Here is a 25,859-nt window from a genome sequence, read left to right on the forward strand (position 1 = left end):
ATTACTCATAGGCAAAATATGTAAACTATTCAAAGGGTATTTATTTATAGGTGTCTTGATAATTTTGCATAAACATTTAAAATTTAATAGTGTATATGCACATACTTACATGTGTATGGTCCGGAAAGAGGGTGTAAGTGGAGTTTCTGGACAAGCACGCGAGCAGAGTATCACTAAGTTCAAGCGTGGCTCATTATCCTTAAACCAGCATTCTCGACCAGCTCTAATAAGCATCTAACGGGTTTTAGACTCTAACCAAGCTACTTGTTCGTTTATTAAATCCCACCCTTTCCATACTAAAAAAATTAATAAAAATTCCGATGCACAATATCTTTATTGAACTTCCGAGACTCTTAGAGATCAAATGCATGTCCTGTGGTGATCTGATCACACCTTTTTTGACACAAGACACAACCAACATGGTTAAACTACTTCAAATAGATTGATCTAGCACTAATCCCACCATCAACAGCTAAATCATGTGCACTTATGTAGGCAGATTCATCTGAGGCAAGAAATAGAGCAGCCTCAGCAACATGTTTGCCGTTCAGGGATTCTCCCTTGAGGTTAACTCGGTCACTCAGAAATCTATGAATCTGTTCTGGAGCCAATCTCGAAGAACTAGACACCATTGGCATGGCAATACACGCAGGAGAGATGCAATTAACTCTTATTCCATACTCTCCTAGCTCAACTGCGGCAGCTTTAACAAGACCTATTACAGATGCTTAGAAGCCTTATATGCAGCTGGACCTCCTGTAGACAGTGTAGCTTCAATACTCGCAGTTCACATAATCGAGCCGCGAATTTTTCCAGCCACCATGGCCTTAGCCGCATGCTTAATAGCACAGGCAGAACAACGAACATTTACAGCCATGGTCTCGTCGAAATCTTTAGCATCTATGGCTAGAATACTGTTTTTAAGACCAGGGACCCCGGCATTGCTAAACATGATGTCAAGACTGCCATATTTCTGGATAGCATATGCTACGGTTTCCTCTACTTCTTTTTCGTTCTTCACATTGCAATGCTTGTACGTGGATTTGTCATGAACTGATGGATTCCACGACCTGATGGCCGGGATCATCTTGAATGTCGGCAACCACCACAAAGTCTCCATGCTCCACGAATATTCTTGCTGGTGCTTCACCTATGCCACTGGCTGCCCCGGTGATTATTGACATCTTTCTCTCTAACCTGGAAATGTTTTCAACAAAAACTTCATAATGCGAAATAATTAAGTATTCCAGTGGCGTGAAATTAATTGCTTACTTCAGTTGAGTAAAGAGGTTAAGATAGAAAGTAACCTTCGGTTAGCCATCGATCTACATTTATAGGCAAAAAGTGTTTGTTGGGTAAGGACCAAATTGATATCCAAAGTTTTAACGGAAATGCATTTGATCCTTTAAGTGCGCAATCTTGATAAATTTTGGACATTTTATGTTAAAATGTCAAAAATTTATCAAACAAATGCTTGCAAAGTTAATTTGTTTGCAAAAGAATCTCGTATTTGAGGAGGTTAATCCAGCTTGGTAGTTTTTTAATTTATTATATTGATTGATGGAAGTGATATTAGGGTGATACATATAAATACGCTTTTTACAAGATTACAACAAGCCAATATGGTGGAAGTAATATAAACAGATTAAAGCTTAATTAACAACAAATCAAGACGCAAACAACAGGACTATTACCGGTATGCTTAATTATACTATTACGTTATTATGGCTAAAGCCAAAAGTTTTTTAACACTACAAAGATTCCAATCCACATGTTGTAATTTAGATTATGTGACATCCGAAGAGAAAAAGAGAGGATTTAACTAAAAACCGTATAATGAAGAGGTTCAGCTGTTTGGATAGAGTATTATTTAAAATATTATCTGGAATAATTGTTGTAGCACTTTTCGTGATATGATGTATGTGAGATAAAAAAATAGTTGGAAATATAAAAATGTGGGTTGAGAAATGTGTTTATGATGCAAGCGAAATATTATTTTGGATAATTTCACTATCCAAACAAACAGCACCGACTTCACTCTGGAGAATGAAATTTAATTATTCTTGAATTTCTTTTCTCTCCGACCATAAGACTCTGAATTTTGAAAGGAGGAATATTCATAGCCATGCAAAACCTCAACTAAATTCGAAAAGAAAACCCCATTCAGAATCTAAACTCAAATCTATAATAAGAATGCATCATATTTTGGGGAGGAGGAGGATAACTGGCTTGAAATGGTAGCCGTTGATGAGCCGACTTACCTAATTAATTCAGTTCAATCTAATCTAATTTTTAATACTTTTGACATTAAGGTAATTTCAGTATTCTCCAACTTAAGCTTGAAAAATCCCTTTCTACATGGGTGCTCGATATTGTGCTTGTCGTCAAGCTAAACATGGTTGATTATAAAACATTACGGCTTATATATACGTTTTAAAATTATAGTGTCTAGGCATGGGTTTTGTTTTAAAAAATAGTAAATCTTTTATACACTGACAGTGTATATACTAGTGAGTCTAAGTGCATACCACATGCACAAAATTTTAATGTTCAATTTCAAATTCAGATAATGTGACATTCATCCAATCCTATCAGTATAGGAAAGATTAATACTTAAAAAAGAGTAAAATTTTTATACACTAGTGTATACACTAGATAGTCTATATACATGCTACATATACAAAATTTGACACTCTTTTCCACTTTTACAACTACAAATAAAACTTCCAAAACAACGAATAACTTTCTCTCTTTTCGAAAGAATAAAAAATATACTCCTATTATTTTTAATGTGCATATATATACACAGTCTGTGCCTTTCTCACTATATATATAAAATGTGAGCAAGGGTTGATATTCAAAAAATATGTCATCCTTTTGAATTATCATCTTAGCCTTATTGTTAAGGGCAAAATGATGACAATATAATTACAATTAAAAAAACTTAATACTGCAATTTCCTCTTCCTATATCAATACAGTTACTTTGATTCGATTTGTCCATGTTTATCTCATGGTATTTGAAAGACATGAAGACTACAGTATATCTACTGCTGAGCTTCTTTCTTCACCATTGGTAAAAAATCACGATTTTTGTATCCAAAAGATAGGAGTGATCGTAGCCTTTTAAACATTTGAAGATTAGTTGGATTCTCCTAAACATTCTTCTAATTTCTTTTAGGTTCGTTGTATTCTTCTCATTTTTTTTTATTGTGATCTCGATTAGTATTGAATACAATTTACTTGAATAATCTGTTTTTTTTTTTTTTACTTTCTTTTATAAAATTTTTCCTAGCTATAAATTAGTAAGATATTTAGTTATCTTTTTCCTCCTACCAAAGAATTTATTTATAACTCATTCACATTTCATCTCTTTGCGCATTTTTCCCCTTTTTTTGTTTACATATTGTACATGTGTTTATGTTTCTTAGTGTATCATATGTTTTACAAAGTGCACGCAAATTGAGTGTGTCCCAGACACTGGTATATACAAAGGACTAATTGTAATTCTCCATTTGCCCTCTTGATTACTTGAATTCATTACTTTTTAATTACACGTAAAGTGTCTTATCAATTAGGTCATGTTTCGTTGTTCAAAAACAACTTATTAAAACCTCATTTTGTTTATTATAAGGTCTTCTGTATGGTCATCAGAATTTAAGAAACAAAATAAAAAAAAAAACTAGTCTAGCTGATAAATCTATTGCAAGTCATTTTAAGTTAATTTTTATATGCTTTTTCAATTGATTCCCTAAAAATGAAAAAGCTGCTCATATCTTTTTTTTATGCATTTGAGCTAATATAATGTGTCTTTTATCAGCACCTCATGCCGTTCTCGTTGTCCTTTTTCCTATCATCACAACCATTTATTATGATCAGAGCATGTGAATGAAAAAAAATAATTAAGAAGAAACATCTTCTTCTCCCTCCATATTAAGTCTAGTAAAACATTTTTGTTCAAGGGGATTTTCAGCAGCATTAATATATGCATACATATGAATTTTTAAGATCACTATTTGTCCATATCTCCCTTTTGATTATTTTTTTTAAGCAAGTTATTTAAAAAAAAACTTTACATGATGTTAAGTAACAATAACGATTTAGTTAACAACTGAACAATTTTCCATCCTCACACCGAAACTTTGTTGTCAAAATTTTAGTTTTTGATGCCTATTATCAAATTTTCAATTGAATATTCGTTAAAAATGTTTATGTAAATGATTTTTTTTATTAGCTGCACTTGCTTATCAGTACTATCTATAATGGATTTGCCAATGTTGATGACTCAACCAAGGGGCGGGCGGCTGTGTGGTAAGACACTTCGGTAGGAGTATTTAAGGTCGAGGCCTCGAATCTAACGACAGTCTCTGCTTTCCGATATTCGGGTGCCAGGCGAAATCCGCATTCCTTAGGCTACGTCAGCTCCACCGGGCTCTCCTGCACAGTGTCCATCTCCGCCATGAACAGTGAAAGCCAACCGCGTAAGATCATGCGTAAGATTCGAACCTTGCATTTTGTACTAAAGATTCACTTCTGGAGTCTTTAATAAAACATTTCTTCAAGAAGGTACAAAACAATGAATAAATAAGGATGATCAAAACAATTCAAAGGGTCGAGGTTGAAAAAAAGTGTTCTGCTGAATACAGTAAAAGATTTCTTAGTTTACTTTGGTTTCACCCCTGAAAATCATTATCATGCGTTGATGTTTTTACTTAGGCTTCTTCAAATTAAAGATGATCAAAACAATTCAAAGAGTTGAGGTTGAAAATAAGTGTTCTGCTGAATACAGTAAAAGATTTCTTAGTTTACTTTGGTTTCACCCCTAAATATCATTACCATGCATTGATGTTTTTACTTAGGTTTCTTCAAATTGGTTGTTTTCCCATCAATTTTTAAGTTCAAGAACTGGGAATTTCAAATGGGTTCAAGCAGATTAGTTCTTTAAACAGTGCCTTTGAATTATGTAGTTGGACTAGGACTGAAAGCGTTCCTTTATTGGTTGTTCTTTTTCTTCTCCAGCCGTCTTTTGGGCGGAGGCTTTTGTGTTTAGGGACGGTTATTTTGGGAGTTGGGAAGGATAAAGTGGAGGGAGCATAATTCAAATTCAGAATTACCTGGGGAATTTTGGTTAATTTTGATTGATACTTGTTTGGTTTCTAAAGCTCTTGAATTTTATTGTACTTGAAACTTAATTGCTCTGATGCGTTTTGGATATATGAATATTCAGGTGCCTCAGTTGATTAGTGACCGTTTCATCTCCTCAAGAAAATGGTATGGTGCCCGAACTGCGTCAGGGACTGTCGTGTAGACCGTGATCATGCTAGTGGATACATGTAAGTATATCTACTGCTTCCGTCAGTTATTTAGGCCAATTTGGCTTCTGAAATTGTAATTCCAGCAACTTGTAGTTATCTCAAGCTTTGCAATTCGTGAATGTTATCATTTGGTGCATTTCTTGCAGATGTTGTTCTGAATGCGGAAGAATACACTATCAAGATGTCTTCACAGATGAGCCCACATTCGTCAAGGGACCAGGAGGAGAGGTTTGCTTCTGTTCCATGTCACACTTGTGTGTGACCATTAAACTGAGAGAACATTGTATTTTCTAAAGGTTGCCTAAATAATCAAATTGAAAGGCAAATCCCGAAGAAAACGACTTAACAATTTTTATTTCATCATAACTTCTTGTGATGTTTTTGTGAGACGTTGTGGTTGTTAATTGCATTTTATGTCAATGCTGCTGATATAGTTTCTTTGGGTTTGGTGCAGAGCCGTTTGGCTGGCAGTTTTGTGAGGAGCATTCAAAGCGATTGTTCAGAATCATTTAAAAGAACATTAGAGAATGGTCTGTGCCTCTGTTTCCTAACTGCTGTTTCTTAAATATTATGGAACATATCTTGAGTTTGTCTTTGCCACCATATCTTGATGCTTTTTGCGTTTTTGTTTTCTTCAGTCTGGGTTGTATGTATTATGTCATCAAATTTCTTTTGTTGGACAAAGCTATGTATTCTCTTTGGTTGTATGAATGATCTGCATGCTCTTTTAATGCAGTAAAGGATTATTTTGTGTTATTTCAGCAGTCTTCACTTATCTGGTATCATTACTCTTTGCAGGAAGTAGGCAAATTAATGATTTGATGATAAAACTGGATATCCCTGACGAGTCTTTAGGTGCACAAGCAGCTTCATTTTATCGGGTTGGTTTTCGTATTCTTCCTTTTTCTTTTTGGTGATATTTCAATTTCCATCAGTTATTGGTACGCCTGAGATCTTGCAGATTGCAGTTGAGCGTAGCTTCACCAAAGGACGTAGAACTGCTCATGTTGCAGCAGCTTGCCTCTACATTGCTTGCAGGTCAGCTGCTCTCTTTTTCTTTCAGCAACAATTAGTCAGATATTTCTTCAAAAATACCTTTGAAAAGTTAGTTTGAGTGATATTATGCCATTGACCTGATGAAGATAATTGGCATATATGCTGTGGTATTTGTTAGGAGAATATCAGTATTCTTGTAGATAATATTAGTAAGGGTATTCTTGTAAATAGTTGGTTAGGTTTGTACTTCTATAAATACTAGTTGGTCACTCATAATACGGGGACAAGATGTTTTCCTCCCAAGATACCTGTTGACATGGTATCAGAGCATGGGTAATAGACTTAGGAATGGATGCCGAATCAAGGGAAGCAACAAAAGAAGAATATGACAGAGAGAGACGAGAATAAGAGACAAAATTAGAAATAGGATGAGAATAATCAGTATTCTTGTAACAGTATTAAAGCATCAACTTGCTAAAGCAATTGTGTCTAGCTCGGTTTTGGTAAATATTGATATTCTTGATACAGGTATTAACAGGCAAAGATTGAGTTGTGTATTTTTACAAGGCTTACCTTGAGATCCACTGACTTCATTATATGATGTAGTATCTTTTGCAGAAATCTAATCTGCTGTTTCTGGTTAGTTGTCTTAGCAGTAAATAAGGTTTCATTCTTATTGCAGGAGTGGTTGCAACTTTAGGTTCTCCCACATTTGCTATTTAGGTTTTTACTCATTCTGATAAGGTTTGACAGATTATTTGGGTTCCAATGAAAGAAATAATGGAAATTTGATAACAAGTAATCTGATTTCAACTAAGAGGTTTACTAGAAGATCTGTAGAGTATTTCATTAGTTAAGATTCCCTTCATAAATTAGTTCCAAGTTAACACCAAGTTAAATTTTCCCTCATCTTTGTCGCTAACAATAACCACTCAGCTCTTTTGTGACAACTTGCTGCCAACATAGCCATTCATAAACTCATGCTTTTTCCTCTTTGCCATTGTTATGTATATACAAGCAACTAAATACATGTAAAAGCTTTCTATGTCTGAGACTGGAGGGTGGACATATGGTTTCCTATAACCTTTGATATCTATCTATGAAAACTACTTGGCTATTCTAACGTAAATCAGGACAAGCAAAAGCAACTTTAAGCTATGTTGCAGTCACTTTACAGTGATGTGATACTTGTTTAGATGTCATAGTAACTATGATCACTAGTCAGCACGTCAACCAAACGTGTGTACAACTTATAAAATTGGAAGATAAATAGATTTGGTTTGAAACTACTTCAAGAAAATTTATTAATTACGGGAAAAAATGAATCCTCCAATGTCTATCTTTAAGTACATGGTTAGTTATTCTTAGTCACAATATTTATGGAGTCACAGAGTCAGCCTTACAAGTAGGGCTTATATTTTAAATAAAGAAATTAAAGAGGGAGGGACACCACAAATTAAGGGATGCTCTTACTTGATATACGGTATAAATATTCAAATGGCAGAAGGTTTGATTCATGTTGTTGCTAGGGATAATCCTAGTGGGCTGTGAAAGTAACAACTCGTGCAATTTGTGCCTGAATTATAATTTGTTTCTCTCCAGTGGAATTGGTAATTAATTTTTGCAGTTAATGAAGTTATTATTGCTAACATAATAGCTAAAATTCATTGTCTTAATTCATCTAAACTGTCCCTTTTACTGGTTATTAGATCCACAACCAATATTTTCAATTGTTTAATGCTGTAGTAGTTATTTGCATCTAAGATATTTCCTCCAATTAAATTGGGGTTTTACAGGTATATGTCCAAGATCTCATTTGTAGAAGCATTTTCACTTTCTTTTTCCTAATCTGTTTTCATGCTGTTCCAATATATCCTCCTGTTTTAACTTGTCTTTGAAAATTAATTGTAATGATGTACATAGTCACTCGCAGTTGAGATATATAAAGTATGGTGAACAACGTTTTCTTATGAGGGAGTTGTGCCCTTTTTGTTGGTTGATGCTATTAGTCCAATCTCTTTTGCCTTTGGACAATTTGGCAAACAAATTGCTAAAGCATGTTAACACGCTTGTCACCTGCTCTGCTATTGAAATTGGTTTGAATGATCTTCTATATGTCATCAGACGAGATTTAATGCTAAGAAGTGATAGATCAATTTATAACATATTAGCTCAAATGGGTATTTTGCAAGAACCATAAAGTAGCTCAACTTTTAGAAGAATTGTCAATGAATTGTCTTTTAAGGATAGGCTAAACTGTTCATAGTTGTCATGGGATTGGTCTTTAAAATGCAATCTAACTTTTCCCCGAAAATTTGAAATTCTTCTTTCCTTGAGTTATTACTCAGTTTTAGTATTATATAGGTGAAGAATTTGTCAACATTACATACATTCTTCTTTTTCTGTATCATTTTGATGATGAAATAAAAATGCATGAGGGAGGCTATTGAAGTACTTCAATACCCCTAGATCATTGCTTGAAAATATAATAGATTCAGTTTTGGGCTCATAGTCTAAAGACAAATATTAACTTCATGTATTTTGATGCCCTTGTATATGACCAAGTGTATGTTGCTGTGTATTTCCAGTATTTCTTTGTCTGACAGCTAATACCTCGTTATCTTTTTGTTTATTGTAGGGCCAATGACAAGCCATATTTACTTATTGATTTTTCCATTTGGTTGAGTGTAAATGTGTAAGAGAATTCCCATTATGATGTCATATTTACTTGTTTTCTTGGTTTAGATTCCCCTTCCAATTTTTTTTGATGAAATTTACTGCTTCATACATACATCTTTAGTGTCTTTAGTTGCCTGAAGACTTTTACGTTTGTGACTAATAACGGTAATTTATGTTATAGTTATGTGTTGGGAGCTGTCTATCTACAGCTTTGCAAAGTTTTGAACCTTGAAGAGCATCCATTTGTTCAGAAACCTATTGATCCTAGCCTTTTTATGCATCGATTTACAAGTGGTAAGGTTCCAGTGTCTTTTTGAAGTTTTAACCATATTATGCGTTCATGTTATGTTGGAGAAATTTCAATGCTGTTCTTAATCGTAATTTTGGTGGAAGTTGAGTTATTTAGCAATTATTCATCTACAAAAAATGGATTGTACATAGACAGGCAAAAAGTAGATCGTACATAGACTAGATTAGTTATAAGGTAATGTTGGTTGCAACGTACTTATTGTGGGCCTTGTTTCTGGTGTCTTTATTCATTAATTTCTCTCCAACTTCAATGCTTTCGAAAAACAAGATCCTGCATTTTTTTCCTCTTTCTGATTCATCATTCTTTTCCTTCCATACAAGAATTTACTCTATCTTTAAATCACGTGGCATTCTTGACAGAACTCAATGGCTTATCCATTTATAGGACCTGAATATGTTAAACTAGCGGAATTGAACCTTTCTTCTATGAGAATCAAATATAGTTAATATAAAGAGAGAGGAGATGTTTGTTAGATCTACAAGGGATTTTATCAAGGTTCTTATATGGTTTCACCTCATTGCTCATGGTCTGACCAACTTTAAGTACAATCATCAAGGATGCTAGTTACTCTTATTATTGTCATTTTTGTTTGCATGAATATATTTTTGAGGTCATTGGTGGGAAGACTCTCCTCAAACATGAGTTATTACTACAGTAGAAGTTCCAATCCAATTTACTTTTTGGTTAAATTGGAGAAATATTTGTTTCTTTGCAAGTTCAATGGTTGGTGCAGGTGCTTTGTTGCTCCCATTACAAACATTGCGTGATCCCTCCTCATAGTCACGTCTTATATTCTCGATCATTCAAGTCCTACAACATACATTGTTGAGATGGTTTAAAATAGTTAGTATCACCTTCCTTTTGTCATTGCATGCTATTAATATTTATATCTGCATTAGCTTTAATGAAAGGCGACTATAAAAATAAGGTTTGGAAGACAGCACTGCAAATAGTTGCCAGCATGAAGCGAGACTGGATGCAGGTTTGCTATCATTCTTTCATGCAGTTAACATATTCTTCTTTGTTGTGCGTTGGCTATTGTATGAGGTGTTGATGAATTATTAATTTGGTTTACATCCTTTACAGACAGGCAGAAAACCAAGTGGGATATGCGGTGCTGCATTGTACATCTCTGCACTTTCACATGGGTGTAGTTACTCAAAGTCAGAAATTGTAAGTGACATTGTGTTGCCATTTCTAAATATTTCTTTACCAGATTTAACCAAACACTCTTATATTCTTACTGGAGCTCACTTGAGTGACAATATCACAAATGATAATTGAAGAAATTGTTGTGAAGTAATATGCTATTCCTCCATCCCTATTGTTTTAAATTTTTTCATTTGATAAGATTTCTGGAAATGGATGTCCTGCAAACTACAAACTGAAGAAGTTAATTTGTCAGTGTGTTAGCATTGTTGCACAATTGTTTCAAGTTTATTGCTGATCATGTGTTAAATAGTGATGTTTCTGGAACATGGTAATAAGTTGTAAAGAAGCTTATACAGTTCCTTGGTGTAGACTCTGTCAGTAGGTTCGCTCATATTTCACCCCCCACCCCCGGCAACCCTCTCATTTTTGCCTGCTATGGTTGGATTTTGTCTAACATGCCTCGTAGATGTATTCTGTACTCTATCCTCATGACCTTCTTTTTTATCTAAAATGATGCAATTTGAAGGGAAGTTATTTAGTGCTGAAAATAGAGATTCTTGCTCCAGATTCTTCTATTAATGTTCAAATCTAACTGATTTTTAAGGTAAAGCTGACTGAATTCATGCTTAAAAAAGGCGTAAAAAAAGTAACTAAAAAAGTGATTGAGATTCACATGTATTTGCATGAATTTCTAACTTATTTACCCTTCCACTGTTTTTAGGTGAAAATTGTTCATATATGTGAAGCAACACTGACCAAAAGGTTGGTTGAGTTTGAGAATACAAAATCTGGAAGCTTAACAGTAAGTTCCTGCTCTTCCAAGCATGATCTGCTAGCATCGAACCTTGTAGCTTATGTAACAACAGTAGGTTTCTTGTGACATAACAGTTCATTTACATAGTTGCATTGAGATGGATCATTCTGTACTACTGCCACATCCAGAAAGTGTCTTAAGCAAAGGCATCAGGGATAATGTATTTACTGATCTTCTGTGACAGGCTCTTTTTGTTTCTTTTTTTTTTTCATTTTTTTTCCCTTCTCATGTCAACAGTTAGCCCTTTACTTATTCAGGTGGAAATTAGAAGTTGCTATTATCCAAGAATACATTATTGCCTTGTTAAAGTTATACTGGTATAATTTGGAAATACTACATGAGCCAGCATGAAGTTCCAGGATCTCACTTTGGTCCAAACCTCTTATGCTATTAGATTAGCACTTACAAGTGGTTTCATTAAAGAAATGTAAGCATTGCCTATTGTCTTTCTGAAGGTTTACAGTCACAGGCTACAATGGTTTAGTGTCGTCATTTGAGTATCTGGGATAAAATATATGGTTAATCATTTGGGATCTCTTCTAGGTTTGTTCTGATTAGGAAGGATGGTTTTATGGTCTTTGATTTTAATTTAGCAATGAGTTTTAGTCAAGCATCTGCAAAATGGTTTCGGCCCTTGAAATGATGGTTCTTTGTGTTGCAAAACTTGGTGCAAGGGAGCTATAAAGGAGATGCAGACGCTAATAGCATAATTTGTATTTTAGGTCATCTTGCTAACCCCTGCAGTCATGGGAATCGTGTATGTAAATTGAGGTATATTTTTAAATGGTTCTTGCTTTATCACAATCATGATTTATAATAACAGTTTTAAGACCAATCCAGACTATCTTATTCTTCACTTGCTTCCCTGTGCAACTTATTTGGAGTGTTTCTTTATCAATCGATCTTTTTTAATGACCTTGATGTTGGAAACTGTACTTCTATTTGGATGATGACAAAGATATGAATAAAATATGGGCTGTTAAGGATGTTTTTGGAAAAAATCAAGTCAAAAGGACATATTTGTTATGTGCTACGAGAATAGTGATGTTCGGAACAGTTGTTATTTCAAAAGGGCGAAAGGAATAATAAAAGGGTTAAGGTGCTTTTCTCATTGACAGGGAAGTGGCAGCAACTGCAAGAGTAAGATTCTAGGGCATCTCTTATTTTTTCTTCCCTTTTTCTTTTTTCCTACTTCTTCAACTACCTTGCTTATCATCTCTTATCAACATAAAAGGAAAGACACTGTCAATAAAAGGCATTAGCCATAAGGCGGTTGCATGCTGTCGCTTGTGGTTACGAAGGTCTGAAGCAAAGATAATGGATTTTGTCCTCAATCCTTGTTTCTATAACCTTTGTGCAATTAAAAGCCACTTTTAAAATCTTGGTACCATGAGACTCCTGGAGTTGTAGAGATTGTTCACTATATAAAGCAGAGTGGCTTGTTTCTCTTAAGGCTAATATAGAGGACTGTCTAAGATAGGCTAACTATGGAAATTTGTGGAGTGATGTTTTGGTTGTCTTTCCTTTTTAGTTTTGGAATAGTGGATGTTGTTTGTCGTTTATATTGGAGGTTTCTGAAAGAGATATTTGTGAGGTCTGAAATATGCATGGGAGATGGTGGAGAGCAGGTGGCATTAAAAGGACCTAAAACAGAGTTAGTCATAGCCCATGTTGAGCATAGGTTTAATCTTTTTTGGGTTTATTACTTTTGGATTTTGTCATGTTTGGCTGTTGCTTGAAGTTAGTTAAGATTGATGTTAAGAAATTATTGGATTGACTTGCAAAAATTTTCATGATATAAAAATGGAATTTGTCTTTACTGATGGAGGATTATGTAAAAGAGGAAAATTTATTTCACTCTCCTTTTCTTTGCCTCTTGTCTCTAGAATTTCCATTTGTGATCGGTTTTCTTAATATGTCTTGAGGTTCATACTTCCTCAACACAATCTCTTTTCAGATTGAGGAATTCAATCAGAATGCTGAAGAGTTTGAAAAGGAGAATCATTCATCCACATCACCAGATGTATACCTGCAGGAGTCTGGCAAAAAGGAAGTGCTTTGCCAACACAAAGGAAAAGAACCTCATTTTGCTCATGGGCTTTGCAGCAGCTGCTATAAAGATGTGAGTTCTATGCCTTTTTTCTTCCTTTCCTGTAACTTTTATTTTGAAGTATGATTAATGCTCTTCTCATATGTTCCAGTTCATTGAACTCTCTGGAGGACTTGATGAAGGATGTGAACCTCCAGCGTTCCAGGTTGCTGAAAGGGATAGATTAGCCCGAGCATCTGCTGAGAAGGTTGGGAATCAAAAATTCTTGTGACCATTGGTGGTGATATGATAAGTGCTATAATAAAATGTGACTATGTAGTAAACGATTAGAGACACCATCTGAATGATACTATATGATAAATTTAATAGCTTAAGTAACAACTTTGAGCTATCTTGTTAAGTGTTTCCCTGATAATGAATAAATTTTCTCCCTTGGCACATTAAAGTCATGAAATCACTTAAAGAGTCAATATCAACTGTGGAAGTTTTTTGGAGCTTCTCATTTCTTGACTAATTTTTCAGTTGAGGTTGTCATCAATTAATAAATGCATAAGTAAACAATGACTTGCCTCTGTATAATCTTAGAGCTTTTAGATAAGGTTGTCATTTGTATTGTACAAGCTCAAATTTTAGTATGAGATTGTAATTTAACATTGTATAAAACAAGCAAAGGCCTCTGACACAGCAATTTAACCTGCACATGAGAAGATAAGATTTCAACTTATACAGTTGATTTATTTTTTAAGGATTATTTAGCTAATTGGAGGGTTTGCAGCTTCAGTTAATGCCAAAATTCAGCTGATGAAACTTTGTTGTTGACATAACCAAGCACTTGAGAATATTTCTATGGAAGAAAAAGTTTAATATGCATATGCTTTTTCCATATGCATGAGTACTTAATTTGAAATTTTTTTTAAATTTTGGTACTCTGACCTAATAGAAGTTATTTGTGTAGGAAGGAAGCACTGATCAGGCAAATCAAGATAGTTGTAACCATGAGAAAGAAGCGGTGCCAGTGTCAGCAAGTGCTTGTAAGTGTCTGATGGTATTGGTTTGAAATTCTCTCCCACCTGGCGGGCCTATGTTGTTCTTACCTCTGACTTTTGTCCTTATTCCGGCAGCTGCCCCTCAGAATCTGAACAAAGGTTGTGATGACACATTTAGCAAAGATGATGATATTCCATCTGTCACAGATGAGACAGATAACCTTTCTGATATTGATGATGTAGAGGTGAGTAAATCAGTCAGAAAGGTGTGCGCATAACCCAATGGCTATGCCTATGGTTTTCCTTAAGGGAATAGTTTATTCTAGTTCAAGCGTGATACAGTATTGGCCTGACCTTGGCACCGTTGCATAGTTCAAATATACCTCATTCATTTCTTGCGCACTCTTTTTGTTTCATTATTATTTCTTTAATGATGCTCTCTGTTGTTCTTCCATGGGCATATTTTTTGTGTAAATTTAGGTATGACTCAGATGGCTGAATTCGCTCATTTATTGAGGGGGACAAATTACTGATAATGTAATAATCAAAGTTTTTGTTTCACACACTCATGATTTTGTATTGCAGGTCAATTCCTACCTTAATAGTAAGGAAGAAAGCCACTATAAGAAGATTATCTGGGAACAAATGAATAAGGAATACGTTAAGGTGAATGAGATTTTCTGACGTTGGTAACTTTTGTCCATGATTTGCTGAAGCAGTTAGAGAACAAGCTGTGAAATTATTGATGAGAAAAGAGTGTTAACTGCTAAATGTTTTCAGGAACAAGCAGCTAAGGAAGCGGCTGCTGCTTTACGAGATTGTGGTGAAGTTACAGATGATGTCCTTGCAGCACGGAAACTTGCAGCTGCAGCTGCTGCTGCTGTGGCAAAATCAAGAGATGTAAGTTGCTATGTACATAGTTGGTATTTTCGAAACATTATCCTGGACATATTTATCCCAATCAATTGGAACTTCTCTGGAGATAGAATGTCTGTGAAGCTTCTGTCTTGATTTTTTTTTCTCTCTCTAACTGCACCAAACCCCCCCCCCCCCCCCGGGGGGCAACCATGAGAGGGAGGATATAGTTCCAGGTTTTGACAGCAATGGATTACAAGCTATGAAGTGGTGGAAAATGTGCTATAGATCCTATCAAAGTAGAGTTTGTTTAAGAAGCATACATATCATATATGGAGATATCCATTTTCAAGTGGACTTAGAGTTTATGTTACCTTTCATCAACAAATGTGTTCTTCTCTTGGAGAAGAAACAAACTCGATCTTATTTTGGTACTAGGATATCCTTGACTCTGACATATGTTGCACTGTAACTGGCTATTTGTCAATTTCTCAATTACCTTAAAATGTTTAGCAAATATTTTCAAATGAATGACAATTGAAAGTGATTAATTAAGGTATTTGCATTATAATATTTGTGGTGGTTCTTGATTGGTGAACTTACTAGTGCTGCACCTTATGGACTCCCAGCAACAAAAACTGAAGAGAGCTGAATCTAAAAATGCTGGCCCAGCTCCAACTGCTGCTGAAGCAACCCGTCAGATGCTGATGAAAAAGGTATGCCACACAAGAGACCTAATGGGATTAGTTTATGAAAGATTATATAGCAGCAGACTCTTCTTGTTCTTTTCTTATCCAAAAACTGTGAAATAGGATTAAGTTCTACTCATATTTTTTTCTTTATCACACTTCTTCAAGTTTTTCGGTTTTCTATGTTTTGCAGGGGTTAAGTTCGAAAATTAATTATGACGTTCTGGAGAAACTATTTGATGAGAGTGTATGTCAATCTTTATGACTTAATTCCTTTTACTAGCTTTCTTCTGGAATATATCCTGTTGATTGATAGTCCTTATCATTTCAGTTAATTTTAGCCATCAAGACTAGCTTTTCACTTCTGCTATATTTGGACAAGATGCAAGTTACATTGTGGCAGGAAATGATACTTCATTCAACAAAATTGATTTCACATGCCAGAACTATAAGTGGTGGCCATCTGTTTTTGATTAACATGAAAGCGATAATGCTTAACGAAGTTTTTGATCCATAACAACTTGTCTAAGATAAAAGAAATGGTTATTTTCCTGAACATTTAAAAGGCTTTAACTTACCTATATGCATAATATTTGTGTATAATGTATAATGAGAGCACAAAGTTACCTGAATCAGAAAATAATCATTTGTGGGGAAGAAAGAAGTCTGATATTCTATTTTCTCCTCTTTTAGAAATTCAAAGTTGGTTTTCTTCACCAAACATTGTTGCTTAGTAGCAAAATGTCAAGTTTCTGATAGGATCATCTTAAAGTTTAGTGCAGAACATGGGGAAAGAATGGAGATAAGGCTGTTTGGATTGAAGTTGAACTGCTTAGCAGATGTAGGATAACTTATATGTAATGTGGTTTTTGACATCTAATCGGTGCTCCTTTGTTTGAAATAATGAAAGATCCATTGTGTTAAGCTCTGTACTTTTTTTCACTTGATTAAGCTTTTTCTGTTAGAAAAGGTTTGGGCTCTGCAGAGTGGATAGTCCATTTTCGCTTCCCAGATTTTGAAGACTAGTTATAAATCTTGCTTTCATGCTTTCTCCGTTCCTGAATGTGTGTTCTTTAATGCGCTTTAATTACATCCTCTAGCAACTGTGGTATTTTTAGTCCAAGAAAGATTGCGCTACTCCAACATAATTCTAATTCAAAAACATAATAACATTTCTTGAGTTCAATCCTGTGGATCAGTATTGAGTCAAGTTTGAGCTTTAGGAAACGGGTTCACTTTGAATTCGACCTATGCCGAGTCTAGTTGAGCTACGTCGAACAATCTCAAAACGAACCAACTGCAGTCGCAGGGCTGGATAATCTTTTTTCTGATTAGGTCTTAGATTCAGTTCTTCTCCTGTTCTATTTGGTTTGGAAGGTTTGATATATCAGCTTTGATAAGGAGAATGTAGTTTACTTCATTACTGATTTCATTCAAAATGTGTTTCTTTTGCCAGCCTTCGGTCCAATTATGGCAAGTGTTTCTTTGCTTGATCTTATATTTTTAAGTTTGTATTTAGTTCTCTTAGTGACTTGTACAAGAGTTTATGTCTGTGCAGTCGCCTCCAAGCACCAAAAAGCCTCGTATGGAACCTCCCCGCAATGACCACAATGCCTCTGGAAAATATGCAAACAAGAAGGATAATGAAGCAGAATGAACAATGTTAATAAGCAGGAGCTGAACGAGGATTATATGGAAGATGATATTACCATAGAAGTAGATGAAGAGCAGGATCAAAATGAGGAAGAAATGTTCTATTGTGATGAAGATGATAATGATAATTTTGATGAAGATTGATTTTTTTTTTATAGCAGCTTCATAGTTTTAAAGGAAAAGAACATGATTCTTGTAAAATTTTCAATGCCTTTTTAAATATCCTCTCTTTCAAAACGAGTTCTCTCTTCCTTCTCCCTAGAAAAACTCTCTAATCAAAAATTTCTTCAACTTTTCTACGGGAGAGAGATCGGATTTAGTTGATCTTTCCCACACGAAAGGAGCATATCTTTAGTTTCTTTTCATTTGTATAATTAAGTTTTTTTTAAGATTTTTCTAATGAAAATTTCTTCTCTTTTAAGGTTGTCTAATGAGTGTTTTCTTCTCTCATAAGCATTCTTATTGAGAGTTGTAAGTAGTTTTTTCAATTTTCTTTTACTAGATCTAGGTTTCTTCAAATTTTAATTGTCAAATATAGAATTTCTTAGATCTATTTGACAGATATCATCGTAATATTTTTGGACTTCAAGCAATTAATCAGTAGATTTGGAGATTGGAAGCATGTACAAATATTCTTGGATTATAATTATTTTATCTTTTTTCAAAATATTTTTTGAAACTATACAATGTAATTTTTATTTGATCTTCAAATTTGCGGTATCCATTTTTTAAAAAATAATTTTAATTCTTTTCTTTGATTGAGCATATGTTTGATGATATAACTTTTGTTGTTAGTACAGATTTTTAAAAAATGAGTATGATGTTTGGAAAAAAAAAAAGAATCATTAGTGATTCTCCAGTGGCGACACAAGCTTCGTCTCCATAGGCATTTTGATCCGACTGTTGAAGTTATATGAACCGGACATCCAACCGTGTGTGTCATATAGAAAAGAAATGTCAAAATCAGATTTCCATTTCTTGTCCTACATTATTCTTAATAATTTCTTCCAAAAATTCTATATCGCGTGTTTCATCATTAATGAGTCTTTTACTACAGACAAAATATTTGTCTTGACCAATAAATTTTCCTAAATCCACTGGCATTATCATGTTGTTAATCATAGAAAAACATTAAATGTGTTTGGATAGAAGATTATTTGAAATAATTACTGTGCTATTTTTCTATAATGTGATGTATATAAAATAAAAAAATCAATTGGATATATGGGTAAGGTAATGCTGTCTGAGCTGTTAATTAGAAACCAAATTCTACACCACAAATTAATTGAAGAAATGGTAATCTTCCACGAAACAGCACAAAAACATTGACGCAGAAGAAAGAAACTTGCTAAAAGTTGAAAATTCAACCGGACAGGAAAATTAGGGGAAAAAGAAAAAAAACCAGACAAACAGAAACAACCAATTCCTGCCAAATAAAAAACACAGACATAAAAACAAAACAAGTTGTTGAGGGTAAACCCAAAGGCCCACCTAAGTCATTGAGGGTCCCCAACCAACTCCAAATTCAACGCTAATCAACACACGTATCCGTGCGAACCGTACATTCCAACCAAACTTAAACCAAGCAATATGGTCATTAGATCAAAGTTAATTTGGAAGAGACTGCATGAGCTTGGGACGTATATTATGGTTTGCGCAGATGCATGTACGGATGTACACTTATATTCATTAAGGCGCATTCTCCAAATCATTAAAGTGCCTAAGCATTGTTATGGAGGTGATTTAATTATTTAATACTAAATTAATAGCTATTTGATTCTAGAATAGTAATCGCATCCCATTCACAAAAATTTCCAGAGCTTATGCTTTTCTTATAAAATGTTGAATTTTTTTCCTATTCTCGTTTTAGAAAATTTGCCAAACAACCAAATATTTGAGCAAATAAAACTATGCAAATTTAAAAGATCTTAATTTGTTTAAAACTGCATGAACTAGGATACTTTTGGATTCTCTCATAGTCTCATGTGTTGGATATTTTAAAAAGACATTTTAAAAATAAATTTACATAGATAAGTGTCATCTAGCCACAAAATGTTATACAAGGAAATAAAGGACCCAAAACCACTCAGAGAAATTAGTCTTTATCGTTCATCTTTACGATAGATTTCATGAATAGCTTAATATATTAATCTAAGATGAGAGGGTTCAGGTATTAATTTTTCTAGAAAAGTTTCAAAATATTGGGGCGTAATAATTGTGATAATGTGTAATCATATGATAAACTAAATGTAATTTAGATATATTAACAAGTCAAACAACCAAAAGTTAAACAAATTAAATTAAAATTAATTTATATATACTGATATACACTAATAATATATACATTATCACGATATTACGGTTGTATGTAAAATTTGAATTTCAATTTCAAATTCAAATTATATGTCATGCATCCAATGTAGAGGTAATATTGAGTTCGAGTAGCACCATGCTCGAACTCGAACTCGAACTCGATTATTATTAATGCTCGAATTCGAACGAGTATATAAATTCGAGTTCAAACTGGACTCGACGTAATGGAAATTGAGCTTGAACTTGACTTGTTTGAGCTCAAGTAAACTATAAGCCTTATCAACCTCGAGCTACTCTAGCTCGAATTCGAGTTTTTTTTTCTTGTTTTTAATTTTTTATATTTTAGATTTATCAGATTATCATTTTGCCATCTATCACTTCTTTTTATTGAACATTATTTCATGTAAATTTATTAAAATATGAATCCATAATAACCATTCCATAAATTAAAATATATAATATATAAATAATATAAATACTCGATTAAACTTCTCCAATATTCGAGTAGTTACTACTGACGCTCAAACTTAACTCGTTACATCGAACAAGAAGTACAAGAAGTTCGAACTCGAGTTCTATTAAATTAAATTTAAACCAAACTTTTGACCAACTCGCGAAACAAGCTTTTGACCAACTCGCGAGTGGTTTGGCTTGCTCACACCCCAAATCCAATACATAGAAGATTAATGCATTAAATTATATACAAAATGAAAAACAAAATCTGAGTAGTTATTTGCGTGCCTCAATCCTCCGATAGTGACAGTGACCTCGCATTCTATTGCTGCCCTCAATCTTTTCCTAATATTCCCTTTTAATTTTGTCTGTCTCGTCTTTTATTGACTTTCGCAAAAAGTAGGCCCTACGCTTGGTTTTCCCCCTCCTATCACCGCCCACCACACTCCATCCCCACAAGCGTAGGGCCAATCAGCATCATTAAAGTGGGGCCCACAAGGCTTGCTTACGCGCACCCGCATGCTGTAAAATGGTACATTTCGTATATTTGTACGTATAAGCAAAGCCATTGAACCCTTTGTATCATTTTATTGACTCTTTCCGCAGTACTGATTAACGTTTTCAAAAGCTCCCTAAATTTTCAATATTTGTGTCATAGTTGGACACAAACTCCATATGGGATTTAAATATTGCTCTCTCTTTCTCTCTAAATAAAATGATAATCATTATTTTATGGCGAGAGAAAGAGAGATAGATTTTGAGGAAAGATTATTTGTTTTTTGTTTGGGTTCTGTTTCTTTTTTCTTTTTTTTTTTGAAAATCTTTCAAGAATAACAGGTTTTCGTTTTTAAATTATCTAATATGATTCGTGATTATCCTGAAGTAATGATTGGTTTCTTGGCGTTTGGTGGTGGATATAATGATGGGTGTTTCTTTGCTTTCAAGCTAATTGGGTATTCCCTTTTATTTTTCATCAATTAATTTTTTTTTTTGTTTTTTTGTGTAATATTTTATTAATTTATTTGGTTTTTGGGGTTGATTGTGCCTCTTTTGGCTTTTCCAGGCTTTGAAGGAAGGTGGAGAGTTTGACTTTGAAGAGAAAGAGAAAGGGAGGGTCGGTTTTGGTGGAGATTTTGACTCGAATGCAATTGGGGTTGATCAGGTCAGGTTTTCCTATTGATGGTTCTGATGTAGAATGATGGGCTGGAGATTAGAATTTTAGATCTTTCAGCAAATTGATTCAGAATTTTGCTGGGCTTCTTTTACTTTACAGTATACAATTTATTTGTTCACTGATTTTATTTTGATGGGAGTGAGGGAATTGGTACTTTTATGGGACTCTGTAAATCTAGAGGAACTTTTTGGCAAGAAAATCTTGATTTGAAGCTTCCTTCTTCTCAGCTGAAGAAGGGGGAAGAGAAGAAGACTGGATTGGCGTTTGGATATCAGGTGTTTTAGTGATTGTTAGCTAAAATGGAGGAAGAGGCTAATTCTTGGATTAGGAGGACAAAGTTTTCTAACACAGTTTGTCATAGATTAGATTCATCAAGACTGGCCTCTATTCCGTTGACTATTAATCAGAGGGGGAGAATCCCAGTTGCAAAATCTAGGCTTGCTGTTACACCTTCTGCTGCTTATGTTAATCCTAAACAAGACCCTATTGTTAGTCCGTTACAAAGAAATCCCACGACAAACAAGCAGAGGGCTGTTTCCCCATCCCCACAAACCAAGCTTTTGGATACGTTTAAGGAGGCAAAGCAGGCAAGGTCTGTTAAGAGGAGACACTCAACTCCAAATTCAAGAAAATCTGAGAAAGGACTTGTTGGAAAGCTGTTTCATCATAAAGATTCTCATAAAGATTCCCATGAGCAGAAGCCAAATGGTTCTAAGTCTCCATTGAATAATAGTCGTCTGAGGCACTTCTCAGCTATGAAATTTCACGAGAAATCCAAGGGCAAGAAGGATTCAGCCTGGACTAAGTATTTTGATCACGGTGGAGGAAGGGTGACCTCAGTGGAAGCAGCTGATGAGCATATGGTTGATCTTTCTAAGCTGTTTCTTGGCCTAAGATTTGCTCATGGTGCACATAGCCAGCTTTACCATGGCATTTACAAGGATGAACCTGTTGCTGTGAAAATTATTCGACTTCCTGATGATGACGAAAATGGAGACTTAGCTGCTCGGTTGGAGAAGCAATTCAACAGAGAGGTTACTCTGTTGTCCCGTCTCCACCACCCAAATGTTATAAAGGTAGTGTGGAATTCTCGTTTGCCAGTTTGATTTTTTCGTCAGTCGTGACTGATTATTTGAGTGATAAGTTCTTATAGTTGATTCAACGTGATGAAATATTAATTAAAAAGTTGGTATATATTGATAAGCATGTTTCGTGAGAACTGATCTTATTGTTTTGACATCAAGGTATGTTTTTGGTTTTCATTTGGTTCAAAATTTCCTTGTGCTGCAGTTTGTAGCAGCCTGCAGAATGCCACCTGTATTTTGTGTTATCACAGAATACTTAGCTGAGGGTTCTTTGAGATCATACCTTCACAAACTTGAGCAGAAGCCTATGGAGGAGAAATTTCTTCCCTTAACAAAGCTAATCACTGTGGCTTTGGATATTGCTCGTGGAATGGAGTATATTCACTCACAAGGTGTTATACATAGGGATCTCAAACCAGAGAATATTCTTATAAATGAAGATTTCCACCTAAAAGTTGCTGATTTTGGAATAGCTTGTGAAGAGGCATACTGTGATCTTCTTGCTGATGATCCAGGTACATACCGGTGGATGGCGCCTGAAATGATCAAGCGCAAGTCCTACGGCAGGAAAGTTGATGTGTATGGCTTTGGACTCATTTTATGGGAAATGGTTGCTGGGACTATTCCCTATGAAGATATGACTCCAATTCAAGCTGCTTTTGCTGTAGTAAACAAGGTATGCTGCTAGGTTACTTTATTTCTTGACTTATATGATCTATTGTTGTACAGATTTTAAATTTTCATGATAGCTTATATGCGTATTTATATATGCTTTTCTTTTCCCATTTTTAATCTCCGTGCTCCTGAACGTGCCCTTATCTTTTATTTTGAGTTGATTTTAAAGTAGATGAATGTTATGGAAGAAGTTGTTACAGATGCGGATAGTTTTCTCCCATCTGGTTTGAATTTTGCTTTGTGAATAAAAAGAATGAAGCTTGTCAATCTAATTCAGATGATGAAAGAAAATAGGTTTGAGAGATCCCAACCAATAAGCATGTTAAATCTGACAAGTGAATGGAAAGTCCAGTGTGTCGAAGCTCAGATCTTGCTCTCTGAATTTGACATGCTTGAAGTTGTGTTATTATCACCATCGCTATAACAAGTAGTATTGCCAACATTACTTGGTTACATTGGTATCTTCGTTTTGCTCTATATAAATAGCACAATCTTATGCAGAATAGCTTGTTCTCTTGACATATTAAAGGTCATGCTATTGAATGCAAATATCATGCTGGCATAGCCTAATTGCCTTCAAGTGAATAATGAAGTCCTGTTATTGGTCTTCCTATGTCACCAGAATTTTGGAGATGACTTTTCTCTATGGTATTTTGATGTTGTAAAAACAACATTCACCCTTTGTTTTCTATATCGGGTTCTGGTGTGAAACAAAAACTGAAATTTGAATGCTGCAGTACTTTGTTGGTTTGACATAGAAATGTTCCTCTGCTTCTTTGCTCTCTAGATCCTTAGAAGATTTTAACATGTGGAAATCTTGTATGTCTTTTATTTCATGTAATTGTATTAATGAGCTCTCTCTGGGATTTTCTAGAATCTACGGCCTCCTGTCCCAGAGCGTTGTCCTCCAGCAATGAGAGCTTTAATAGAGCAATGTTGGTCTTTGCAGCCAGACAAGAGGCCTGAATTCTGGCAGATTGTGAAGGTATTAGAGCAGTTTGAGAGTTCTCTTGCTTCTGATGGAACCCTGAATCTGGTTAACAATCCAATCTGTCAGGATCATAAGAAGGGGCTTCTCCATTGGATCCAAAAGCTTGGTCCACATTCAGATACATCATCAATGCCTAAACCTAGATTTCAATGAATTTTGGATGATTTGTAGCTTCACTTAGATCCCATTGTAATTATAAGGTTTTTTTCTCAATTCTCTTTGCGGTTTTCATCCCTTTATCTCTGAGCCCAATGTGAATGTTAGACTGTAGGCAGTCATTCAAATGAATTATCGTTTGTACTATCACATTATGGATACAAAGGCCATGGTTATCAAATTCTGAGCACAATAGTTGTATTTCATGATTACGAAGGAATGTGAAAAATTTTGGATTTTCTGTATAGGGAACTCCAAAGTCCAACCTCCCTCAGGCCTGTCTTTATTCACTTTTTCTGTTATTTGTTTACTTATCTAAAGGTGGTTATTTTGGTTTCTCAGCTCCATTTTTTTGTTTGGGGGGTTCTGGCAGTCCCTAAGTGAAGTTGGCGTTAAATGTATCTACATCTTCTTCCTTTTACAGTTATTTGATTATTCTGGAAATTAGACTGACAAAATATGAATTTTTCTGATCATCTTAAAGTTTTGAGTTGTGAAAGAAGTACTTTCATGTCGAAGTAGGCGTCTGGGTAGGCGAGCATAAACAGACATTTTACTTGATGCCTGTGAAGATCAACCTAATTCCTTCTTCCAGCTGTTACACTTTCACTGGATTACCACAGCATACAACACCTGGTGCATTTGAAGGAGAGTGACTTGAATGTTATTGAAGCATGATAAATATTGCTTTCATCTTATTTCGTTGCTTAAGAAAGAGATCTTGCTGAATTTTGTTCCTTAGCAGCGGTCTGCAACTGTCATTTGTTGCACCGATCACAAGCATCTTATGGATATGTAGATATATCCTCCTTTGACTTTGCATTCTGTGTCAACATGGTAAAATGATGCATGATTAATTATGCTTGCGGAAAGAAACTACTCGTTAATGGATTTTTGTGTCCACTTTGTTGTGAATGAAAAGTTTGGTAGCGATTGTTCTGCCTTTGGTTACATGATTGCTAGCGCCACTCAAACTTTTAGGCCCTGTTGTCCTTTTCCCTCTACCCATCCTTTTTATTCCTCAATTTCTATGTCTTAGCCTGTTGCAGTCTCGCGGACTGTGCTCGTAGCATGTTTTCCTTCTCTGGTTGATGGTCTTGAGTTTTGTTACACGAGTTAACGTTCTTTTGGGAGCAATTGCACCGGCTAGAGCTTTGGATTCATATGCATGGATGGTCAATTTCTAGTGCTTTGGAAATGCAGGTGGAGCCTATGACATGGTGCTAAAGGTGATGGTTACATGCACCTCGCAGGACCAGAAAGAAGACCTCGTTGCATTGCAATCCTCTTTGACATTGATTCAATTGCATGATTGCATCCAAGTTGCACTACTGGCTTTGGCTTTTCTTTGTGACTCGTATTAAATTTTTGGCTTGAACTGTAGGGGTCTTACAACACCCTAGTTTTTGCATCACGGACAACAGGAAATGGAAGCAAATATCACCTCATCCGTTGCCTCCTAAGAATGTGAACCTGGTGCATTTAGGACCACAATGGATATTAATAGGCACTGG

At 34.9% G+C, this 25,859-nt stretch overlaps 2 protein-coding genes and 1 pseudogene across 8 annotated transcripts; 2 read left to right on the plus strand and 1 right to left on the minus strand.

The window, feature by feature from the left end:
* Positions 1 to 428: 428 nt before the first annotated feature.
* LOC113756819 lies at positions 429 to 1,437 on the minus strand (annotated as a pseudogene).
* A 2,924-nt stretch (positions 1,438 to 4,361) lies between these two features.
* LOC113760476 (transcription factor IIIB 60 kDa subunit-like) lies at positions 4,362 to 17,836 on the plus strand. 6 transcript variants are annotated; one of them, XM_027303059.1, is made up of 20 exons: positions 4,362 to 4,480; positions 5,227 to 5,332; positions 5,461 to 5,542; positions 5,769 to 5,844; positions 6,113 to 6,195; positions 6,276 to 6,352; positions 8,949 to 9,005; positions 9,171 to 9,283; positions 10,199 to 10,281; positions 10,386 to 10,472; positions 11,173 to 11,253; positions 13,223 to 13,387; positions 13,467 to 13,562; positions 14,271 to 14,346; positions 14,437 to 14,546; positions 14,887 to 14,967; positions 15,082 to 15,201; positions 15,786 to 15,872; positions 16,039 to 16,092; positions 16,623 to 17,385. In XM_027303059.1, the coding sequence occupies exons 2-20, from the start codon at positions 5,268 to 5,270 to the stop codon at positions 16,704 to 16,706; spliced, it is 1,677 nt and encodes a 558-aa protein (XP_027158860.1). In that variant the 5' UTR covers positions 4,362 to 4,480; positions 5,227 to 5,267; the 3' UTR covers positions 16,707 to 17,385. The 6 variants fall into 6 exon arrangements, with proteins under 6 accessions (XP_027158860.1, XP_027158861.1, XP_027158858.1 ...); XM_027303060.1 differs by lacking the exon at positions 16,623 to 17,385 and adding an exon at positions 16,539 to 16,617; XM_027303057.1 differs by lacking the exon at positions 16,623 to 17,385 and adding an exon at positions 17,404 to 17,836 and having other exon boundaries at positions 4,363 to 4,492.
* Positions 17,837 to 20,856: 3,020 nt separating this feature from the next.
* Positions 20,857 to 24,614, plus strand: LOC113760859 (serine/threonine-protein kinase HT1). Of its 2 annotated transcripts, XM_027303592.1 has the most exons (5): positions 20,857 to 21,217; positions 21,328 to 21,426; positions 21,666 to 22,514; positions 22,729 to 23,199; positions 24,073 to 24,614. In XM_027303592.1, the coding sequence occupies exons 3-5, from the start codon at positions 21,738 to 21,740 to the stop codon at positions 24,340 to 24,342; spliced, it is 1,518 nt and encodes a 505-aa protein (XP_027159393.1). In that variant the 5' UTR covers positions 20,857 to 21,217; positions 21,328 to 21,426; positions 21,666 to 21,737; the 3' UTR covers positions 24,343 to 24,614. The 2 variants fall into 2 exon arrangements, with proteins under 2 accessions (XP_027159393.1, XP_027159392.1); XM_027303591.1 differs by having other exon boundaries at positions 21,328 to 22,514.
* Positions 24,615 to 25,859: the final 1,245 nt, after the last annotated feature.

The sequence above is a fragment of the Coffea eugenioides genome, chromosome 2, assembly GCF_003713205.1.
Source record: "Coffea eugenioides isolate CCC68of chromosome 2, Ceug_1.0, whole genome shotgun sequence".
Classification (NCBI taxonomy): domain Eukaryota; kingdom Viridiplantae; phylum Streptophyta; class Magnoliopsida; order Gentianales; family Rubiaceae; genus Coffea; species Coffea eugenioides.